This window comes from Stegastes partitus, unplaced genomic scaffold (assembly GCF_000690725.1).
Source record: "Stegastes partitus isolate 25-593 unplaced genomic scaffold, Stegastes_partitus-1.0.2 Scaffold1846, whole genome shotgun sequence".
Taxonomy (NCBI): Eukaryota; Metazoa; Chordata; class Actinopteri; family Pomacentridae; genus Stegastes; species Stegastes partitus.
The window spans coordinates 1237-11341 of record NW_007579577.1 but is presented as its reverse complement, the minus strand read 5'-3'; the positions used below and the strand labels follow the sequence as shown (position 1 = coordinate 11341).

Genomic DNA, 10105 nt, shown 5'->3' with positions numbered 1-10105 from the left:
GGTGAATCTACATACGTCACACATTTGAATACTTATATTTTAGATTATTTTCTATTCTATCTATTATTTTCGTCTCTCCTCTCCACTCTGTGTAAACACTGCCTGCACATCAGCCGAAACATCACAGAATTTTTGTCGCGAGTGATAAGTTGTACTGAAAAGTGATGACTGTTTTTTTTTTAAAGAATCTACTTGAAGCAAAAGATTTATATTTAGCTTTTTTCTAAAATCTAAATTAAACACGTAGAATAAAGAGATTTTGATGAAATATCATGATATAAAGATTAGACTTGACTATGTTTCAAAACCAAACAGCACATCACAGATGAGTGGGTCAACGACTGTCGGAAAGTTTAAAATCCAACGTTTTCACAGGTTCTCGCTGATAAACGGTGTCTCTGTATGATTTGATAAAGGTAACATACCTTTTTTTTGAACCTGCTGCTGGGTTTTGAGGTTCAGATGATTAATTTTGTTTTGGAGCTGAGGAAATCACTAACTGACCGACACGATGCTCTGTGTGTCTGGTTAAAGTCAAACTCTGGTGTATATTTTCTTACTTCAGAGCCTCCAGAGGCAGCCTGGTTCCCGACAGACTCACAGCAGTCAGAGCCTGAGCACAGCTGAAGAACTGCTTGAAGGACGGAGGGATTTCTTTGCACTTCCTACAAAGGAGTGAGAAGAGATGTGTTAATATCAACACAGTAAACAGTGCAATTACATTCAGAGTAGTGACAAGTACATCTGGAACTCGACATTTTAACTTCCGCAAGACATTTCCTGAGTTATGGTATTCAAAAAGTGCTACAAAAAATCCAGTGTGGATGGATTTTATACTGTCAGACGCTGTAGAACATCTGTAATAATATCACATGAAAGTGTTTGAATAATTTGCTGTCTGATAGATAAGTGTGAGTTTAACATCTGACCTGTGAGAGAAGACTGTTTTTGACATGTTGAGGACAGAGAGATGCTTCAAAGATCCTCTGAGCAGAGACGCACACACCTAAAAAAACAACAACAACAAAAAAACCCACAAAACTGAAATGAAGCATGAAGCAAAGTAGACTGAAACTGGACAAGTACAGACCTGACAAAACTGTGCAACCACGCAAAGGCCAGGCGCAACTATGCACACTTTTTGCTGCGAGTTGTTCATAAAAACTGTCCGTGTGTGCTTTTCTCACCTGCTCCAGAGAGCAGTCACTGTTTGACAGATCCAGAGTTTCCAGGCAGTTGGAGTGACTCAGGAAGCTGTGCAGATTCTGTAAAGATACAAAAAACACATACACTGTTCAGGAATTTAAAGGCAGCTCTAACTGTAGGTTCAGTGTTGTGTATCTTTACATTTGTCCAACGTTTTCTGAAAAGCTGCTGAAGCCCAAAACCTGCCAGTGGGTTTGAAAAGCAAGTTATCTTTAAAAAAACAAAAAGAAAAAGAAAGAAAAAAAAAAAGAGCCAAGATTGCGCCCTTCATAACAGCAAGAAAAATGAATAATTGTCAGATTTTCAACGTTACGACTGCCCCCAAACTACTCATCGGTGACATGCTATTCCATTGGTTAGCTTTACTGAATCTGAGCTTAAAACTGTGATATTTCATTAAAATCACTTTGCCCTACATTTCTTATTTAAAACGGTCTTAACTGAACAGATTCTGTCAAAAACTAAAAATTCTGTTCTCCTCATTGAAAGTGTGAAGCCATTCGTGACTCGGCTGTAACCAGCAGTCACGTGACAAAGATTTGGACTTTTCAGCTGAACTGGAGGCTGTGTCTACACAGGCATGTATGGAAACCAATAAGAATGTCAGTACAACAATCTAAAGTGTGCAGAGTCACCATTTTTTCCAAGCACTGGTAAGTTTTTTCAAGTTGTGTAAAATAAATAATGAAAGAAAATAACGCATTGTTTCTTTTTGTGATTTATGGCAATATAAATGTAAATATATAATGTATACTACACAGAAGACATGTTTGAGTTCTCTCTGGCCATGCTGGTATATATTATATAACAGGAGCCAAGAAAAACTTTTTGGTATTTAGGGGGATAATAAACTGTGTGTTTGCAGGTTTTTTTTGTTTTTCTTAAAAATTGTTTATAATGTCATAAAGGTGCTTATCTATTCTGTGAAACTGAAGTAACGTTTTACTGTCTGGATCTACGTCACACTGGAAAACACTGTCGATTTTGGTTGCGTGTGATTGTATGTAGGTGCGCCAAAGTAGCATTTCGTTGACTTGTACTTGTGACGTCAATGAATATAAAGGTCTATAGGTCTCATAGTTTATTTGTATGCACGTTTGATCTTTTTGTATATTTTTGAAGTAAACGTACATGCTTTTTTGTGTTATTTTTAGTGTAATTGTGATTGTTTTGGATGTTTCTTAGCTATCTTTCCTATACTTGTGTTGTTTTGTGTGTTTTTGTGCTCATTCTATGTGCTTTTTTTGGCCATATTGTTTATTTTAGCAGTATATTTGTATGTTTTTATTCTAAAATTTCATTTAGTAGATGCTTTTATCCAAAGCTACGTACATCTGAGAGCAGATACAACACAAGCAAGGATCTATTCAGGAGAAAACAATCTAGACAAGTGCCATAGAACAAATTCAAGTGAGACAGGGCGTTGATGCCAATAGCCAATTTATGGTGATTTTGTGCATTTTTGTAGATAATTAGTATGTTAATTAGGTAATTCTTTGTGTCACTGTGGTTGTACTGAGTGTCTGGCAAGAAAAAAAACTATTTGGGATCCAGAGGGCTAACAAACTGTAGCTATGCTGAGTTTGTTTAGACACGTACCTGAAGGTCGTCGCCTCTGAGCGAGTTTCCTGACAGATCCAGATGTGTGAGGGTGGAGGCCACGACTGGGTTTGCACAGAGAGCCTGACAGAGGCTGTTTACACCTGCAGCAAATGACAAACGTACTCTTGTGAAAAAAAACAGTTCAGGACAAAAAGAAGGTGCTTCTTCGTCTGTTTGTTTCTGTGCTTTCACCTTTGGGAGACATGGAGGTCCTGGACAGGTTCAGGTGCTTTAGACCCATGGGCAGTTTGGAGATTTGAGCACTCAGAGCAGAAACACCTGCATAAAGCAACACACATTCAGTCAGTGGAGTTATTACACTTTATCAAGCTGAACATGGCCACCAGAGGGCGCCTGACTTCACCTGACAGTTCTGCAGATGAGTTCATGAAACAAAGATGGTATATTTAGGAGTCATTACAGATGAGTAATCTCATTTTGGCATTTTTGTGGCTGTTTTGAATTTTTGTGCTCATTTTATGGATTTCTTTTGTCTTCTTGAGTGTTTTTGCAGTTAATTTATATATATTTTTTGACATTTTGTTCATTTTTGTAGTTAATTTACATGCTGTGATGTTGATGTAATTTTGAATGTCATTTTAGTTGTTTTGGGTCTTTTTTAGTACTATTGCTTGTTTTACTGGTTAAGCATTATGTTGTTTAGGTCATTTTTAGTGTTATTGTTGTTGCTTCTGGTGTATTTGTCTAATTTTATGTACTTTCTGGCTATCTTGTGTATTTTTTTTAGTTAATTAGTGTGTTTTTAAAGGTAATTTTGAAGTTAATGTGTATGTTGTTGGTCTTTAAAAAATACTTCGGTTATTTTGCATGGTGCGCTATCATTGTGCACGCCTGTGTGGTTGTTTTTGTGCACATTTTATGTGTTTTTTGGCCTTCTGATGTAAATTTGTAGTTAATATGTATGTTTTGGGATCTTTTTGCAGTTATTGTGGTTTGTAGATAACTTGTGTGTTGCTCAGGCCGTTTGGAGTGTCACTGTAGTTGTATTGAGTGTTTGACAAGACAGACAGATGAACAGTTGTGAGAACTGATATCATTTCCTGCTTGAGTAATCATCCTCGTCTGCTGCACCTTGTATTCGAGTATGATGTACGTGTGTGTGTGTGTGTGTGTGTGTGTGTGTGTGTGTGAGAAAGTTTTGACCTTTGTCCTCCAGTGAGTTGTTGCTTAGGTTGATTGTGTGGAGCGTGGAGGCGGGGTTGTGTGACAGAGCACTGGCCAGTTTCTGAGCAAAATCGCTGAAGAAGAAGATGAAGAAGAAGAGAAACAGTTCAAACAACAGGTCAGCATCATTGACAAAGTTTTACTGGTGTCTGAATCTCATCTTAGGTATACACAATCAACAAACTAAATGTAATATTCTAAATAGACTTGGTGTCCTGGTTGCAAACAGTTTATTTCACTTAGAAAAAATGTGGCCAGGATTTTTGGAGAAGTACAAAGCACAAGAACATCAGTTCTATTATTTGACCTCTGACCTTCTGAGTCCAGCGTTGTCCAGAACCAGCTCCTCCAGCCGGTTGGATCGAGCCACCACTTTGAAAATCTGGTCACACACATCTGTTGACTGGAAAAACAGAAAACACACACAGACGCCTTGAATTTCATTTCACATCAGGGAGATTTCAAAGAAGCATTTTTTTGTTTCAGTAACTGGAGATCACAGTTCACTTTAATGATATTAACTAGAGGTGTACAGTTGTTTGTATCAATGGTAGACTGGGATTTCTGGGTAAAACTGAACTTCAGGACGTTACCAGTTTGTAGTCTTTGGTGGAGAGTTTGGTGAACCACTGGTTGTATTCTAGAGCTGCGATGATCGGCACCAAATCCCTGCAGGGAAAATGAAAAAAGCTTTTAGATAGAGGTGTCAGCCGCTGTGTTCGACAGAGTAATAATCATAGTACATTTCATTTATGTTACTTTTTCAGCGAAGAAAGCCGCCAGAATAAACTAAACTGATGGCAAATATCAAGAATACAAGAGCTGTTCAAATGTCTAAATTAAATGTTTAATAACCAGCTAAGAGAAGCCAACTACTTAATTAGGTGGCTCCTGTTAGTGGAAAGTGATATGTGTTGAATAAATTTAAGCAGCATACCACTACAGAGTCTGCTCATACCGCTACACCAGAAGTACTTCACCCATCGGCCACTTTCAACCTCTGCACTACTAAGAATTAGGCATGGCAGAGCATATAGTGTGATTACTTCTCTTATTGTGGATTACATTTTTTAAAATTTTGCATTGGGAACTACTTGTCCTTAAGTATTTTGCATTATTTTATTTAAACACTATCCGGATAAACACTTGAATCTTAATCTTTGGTAAAATGTAGGTAAAGCTGAGGCGACGAGAACTGTATAGAAAATTTTTGTACCTTTTGCAACATCTTCTGACAGTTTCCCAAACCTGTGATACTTCAGTAAATCAAGAAAAGTCACGCCTTGTTTTATTCCTTCTATAAGCTAACTGTCTAGTCTTGATAAATGGAAAATTATTGCAACAACAGAGTCACTAAACCTAAGGTGAAACTGGTCCACGTTGGTCAAAGTCACATACAAGGGCTTTGACTGGTGGGCGTACCTGTTTTCCAGGTGAACAAAGTCCTGCAGGTTGAGCTCTCTGGTGTCCTGGGTGAGATAGATGGTGTCCACATCCTGGAGAAGAAGACGACAGCAGGTGAGACAGAAAGAAAAACAACGAGAGAGCTTTATGACGATGCGTTCAAGTTCGACAAACTCTGAAACAAGGACAGAAACAACTGAAACACAAATGGTGGAAGTCAGACTCAGCTTCAGCAGACGTGACAAGAATAGTGCTTCGACCAGCAGAAGAAGAAAATACAAGATTTAGCAGTAAAAGCAAAGGCAGAAGTTTCAGCAGAATCCAAAAATACCAAACAAAATATAGGGACAGCAAGGCACCATATCTTAAAAAAAAAACTATTATCAGAGCTAGTAACTGTAAAAACTGAAAAAAAGTGATTTTTTTTTAAAAATTAAAATCATTTTTGATTCGACATCTCAAATTCGTCAAAAATGCAGCGTTTGCACAAAACTGATTCTGTAAATAACAAAAAAAAAAAGATAACACTGACCCACTGGACCTCCTCTCTGTACGGCAGACCCAAGTAATCACACACACACCAGTACTGATGAGAGAAGCCGCCTGCGAAGAGTTATGCAAATAACAATGTTCAAGCCTTTGACCACACATATTTCACACGATTCGACCCGGTTTATTTGTAAAGCACTGATGGAGATTTACCGCACGGTCCGAGGTCAGCTGATCCCTGTTCGTCCCAGATGGCCTGGAGGGCGGCTGTCCTGTCTGGAGGCTTCAAACTCAACTTCCTCATCACCTTCCTTCCTTACAGAGAGGAAGAGAAAAGACAGAACAGGAAATCTGAATTTATAAACCTCAATTTGAAGAGCTCCATGAATCTCACAAAGACAACTCCACAAATTGAAAGCCGGTTCCAAAAAAAAGATAAAGTTATATCATTTATTGTAGAAAAAATGAAAAGAATAGTTAGATTTTCAACGTCCCTCCACTCCTTTGGAAAACCTGACCAGATCTAACCTTAAAATTAAAAGCATTTCATCAAATCATGATTCACAAAAAAGAAATATTTTTTTCAAAAACACTTTGTGCTCCTCAGTACAACTGGGAAGCCATGTTTGACTCACCTGTAACCAACAAGAATGTAGCTGATAAAAAGACTTTTGTGTCGAATTAAAAAAAAAAAAAAACGTATAAAAAAAATTAAATAAATAAAAACAGAAATTATAGCATCATGGCTTTGTTAAAACTACAGAAGACATTTCTAAGTTCTCTCTTCTTCTAATATCATTGTGTTGTTTCAATAGAGGTGCAGGACTTTATATTGCAGTGAAAAAGGAGCATGAAGTGACTAAAAATGTGACAGGAGCAAAACAAATAAACAGAAAAAAGAAACACCCAGGAACTGCTCGCAGTTTAAAGGATCAACTTCATTTACTTCAACTGTTCAAAGCCTTTAAAATGTACCAAATCTTAATTCAAAAGCCCTTCATGAGAAGCATTTAAAGAGTTTCCTCTTTCTCCACTCCTCTGAAAGCGGCTGTGTGCTACCTACACAGGTGAGCTGGCGGGGCAGATCTGGTGCAGACAGCTGCCGATGTGAGCGATCACCTCATCCACTTCCTCGGCCGAGCCCAGCCGGAGGCACCACGGACCGCGTTCATACTCCAACACCAGCTGCAGGGGGCGACAGCCACAAAGGAATGAGTCAAAGCGCTGCTGAGGTGATAAAATGCAGAAACTCCCCGCTGCCTCAGGAATATGTTTACAGCCCGAGGAGGTGAATTCAGGTGAGCAAATGTGCACTAATGCAGCCAATTACCTCAAATTTCATATTCCATCAATGACTGTACATTCGTGTGTGCATGAGCAACTGTTAAACTGCCATTCAGGTGAGTGTTTCTATGTCAGAAATATAGAGCACAGCAATGCAACACTATGCTTCTTGTTTGTTTGCATGTGTGCGTACCTGAGTGGGCTTGTTGCTGCTGATTCCCTGGATATCCAGATAGCTGAAGGAGTGTTCGACCTGAAGACACAGATTGTGTAAATACACCGAGTTAATCTCACGTTCCCACATCTTATTCACAGAGGGATTACTGGACAAGGGCGGCATGCTGAGCTCCGATTAGACACACAAACAACAAATCACAAAACAGAAGTTACGCGTCTCAAAGGAGAGCTTGCTCACTACACCACAAAATTTAAAAAAAAAATAATACAAGGATGACATTTATACTTCCTCCTGAGAACTGGGAGAACTTCCCAGGAACTGTTTACCAAAAACAGACCGTTTTTTAAAATCCTTCATTAACCGGATGAAGAGAGTTCAGGTGATACACAAACACTCATCACAGTCACTTTGCTATACTGGAGCAAATCTGGTTCCATAAAATGCCTTCATGTACCAGATCAAAGCATGAGAAGAAAAAAAAAACATGAAGAGACACGTGACACATGTTTTTAAGTGTTTCAACCCACAGAACAGAATCTGAGTTTAACAGATGGAGTTCTAACAGCTACATCCAGTCATAGGATGTCTTGTTAGAACAGCTGATTCACCACGTTTTCTAATATAAACACTACATGAAGCGTTTGTGGACACACTATTTGGTGCACTCCAGAGATGTTTTTCATTAACTCGGGCTCCTTAGTTACACTGATAGGAACTCTTAACGCGAAATCACATTAACATATTAAAGACAATAGTGTGTTTGTGGTACCAGCTTGGGGAAGGCCCTTTCCTGTTTGAGCGTGACACTGCTGCTGCTGTGCACAAAGTTGGCTTCTAGAGGTAGAATCCAGTGTCAAAGCACCAACATCACAGAGGAGAAATACAAGAAAAGTTATGCATTTACTGAAGTAAAAGTTCTCATCATGCAGAACGACATATTTCAGAATAATATACATCATAGTTTGAAGGTGTGGTAATGTGCTTGTCATGTGACTGTCAAAGCTGGTAAAGGTCACATTTTTACTCACTGTAAGCTCATTTTTCACTCCAATATAAAGTCCTGCACGTCTATGGAAACAGAACAACCATGGCTGGATGTAGAGAGAACTAAAAAATGTCTTCTGCGCAGTATGAAACTGATATAATGCCAATAATCATAGCTGAATTCTGTTAATCATTTATGTCACAGAAAAAAGAAAAAAAAAAAAAACCTGGATTCCACATGTAGAACATTTTTGCGAGAGCCCACAGATGTTAGTGATACTGGGGGAAAAAATGTGGCTCTACAGGCTATAGATATTTCATTTAACCTTTATTTTACCAGGTTGGTTAGTTGACAACTGGTTCTCATTTTCAATAATGACTTGGTCAAGAGGTGGCACACAAGCAAGATGAACAGGAAAAACAGATTACATGTACAGCAGCTCACACAAATTACGTAAGAACTTGTAAAATAGAGAGGCTAAAGACAGGTGCAGTAGTCCTGAAGTGTTGCTCTATCTGATTTTTTGATCAATAAGAGTGGTACATATGAGGTGAGTTGTAGGGAATGTTGCAAAGAGTTCCAGTCATTAGCGTCAGAAAACTGAAATGAGGATGGACCCAAAGTGGTATGGACTTTGGGAATGTGGAGGTTAATGAGACAGTTAGAACGAAGAGTACGGATGGAGTTATGAATGGTAAACGCAGATATGGTGGTGTTTTACCAGTGAGGGTTTTGTAGATGTAAAGAAACCAGTGTAATTGTCTGCAGGAGTGAAGAGCGGGCCAGTTCACCAGTGGGTACAAAATACTCATATTTTACTGCGTACATTTTTAATTTGTTTCCATACTCCTGTGTGTTCTGAGCGAACACAGCCTGCAGTTCAGCCGAAGAGTTTCTGAATTTTTGTCACATGACTGTTGGTTACTCATGGCCTATGCTGAGAAGCCCAGAATTTTAGCTACTTTTTTTTTTTTTTTAAAGAATCTGCATTTTTGACAATGTTTTTAATAGACGTGTAGAATAAGCAAATGAAATCACATGATTTTAAGCTCTGATTAAGCTATTTTTCTTCACAGAACTGCACATTCACAGTTTCCAGCTCTGATAAATGATGCCATTATGACAATTACAAAGAAACAACAACATTTCATTTTCATGTTCAATCCCACCAGCAGGTTTAAGGGTTCAGAGAGTTGATGCTCAGAGAAAGACATTACTTTTCTCATACTTTACATGGCTGCAGCTCCTCACTTAACATTAATAGTTTTGCTAAATAAGCTCAAGCATTTGCTTTTATTTTCAGGTCGACTGAGCTGACTGGTCAAGCTCCGACTTGTTTTGGAGTTAAGCAACAGAGAGTTTGCTGTGTCACAATAACCTCCAAACACACTGTTCATGCACTAATGAGCGGTTCTACGCTGTGCAATCTACACTATCAGCAATTCTCCAGCGAGGAATCTGTTTGTGAATCACTATTATTATATCAAAAAGACATGGAAACCTGTACTGATAAGGAGCTGTTTTTATCAGGACCTGAACAAACCCTAAAGAAGGGAGGGAGGAGGAAAGAAAAAAAAAAATCACAGAGACAATAGGAATGTCAAAAACACAAGCTGCAAATAGTCTGTAGAACAAATGTCTGGAGTGGAGTCGTGCCCGCGCACACATTTCCCTTTGAATGCAGAAAGTAAAAATAATTGTGTGGTCTCAACTCGCTGCCAAAGAGAACAAGTGTGACGGAGGGAGAAGAGGGAGAAAAACAAAGATGGAGG

The 10105-nt window shown here is 38.6% G+C and overlaps 1 protein-coding gene across 1 annotated transcript in view; it reads right to left on the bottom strand.

Moving 5' to 3' along the window:
- Window positions 1-7510, bottom strand: part of LOC103372867 (leucine-rich repeat-containing protein 16A-like) — a 33325-nt gene extending 25815 nt beyond the window's left edge. Inside the window, 13 exon segments of the mRNA XM_008302627.1 lie at window positions 497-665; window positions 930-1006; window positions 1188-1265; window positions 2806-2909; window positions 3001-3087; window positions 3973-4067; window positions 4308-4396; window positions 4587-4662; window positions 5416-5489; window positions 5930-6000; window positions 6100-6197; window positions 6950-7071; window positions 7364-7510. Of these exon segments, the coding sequence (XP_008300849.1) occupies window positions 497-665; window positions 930-1006; window positions 1188-1265; window positions 2806-2909; window positions 3001-3087; window positions 3973-4067; window positions 4308-4396; window positions 4587-4662; window positions 5416-5489; window positions 5930-6000; window positions 6100-6197; window positions 6950-7071; window positions 7364-7510 (1287 nt within the window).
- Window positions 7511-10105: the final 2595 nt, after the last annotated feature.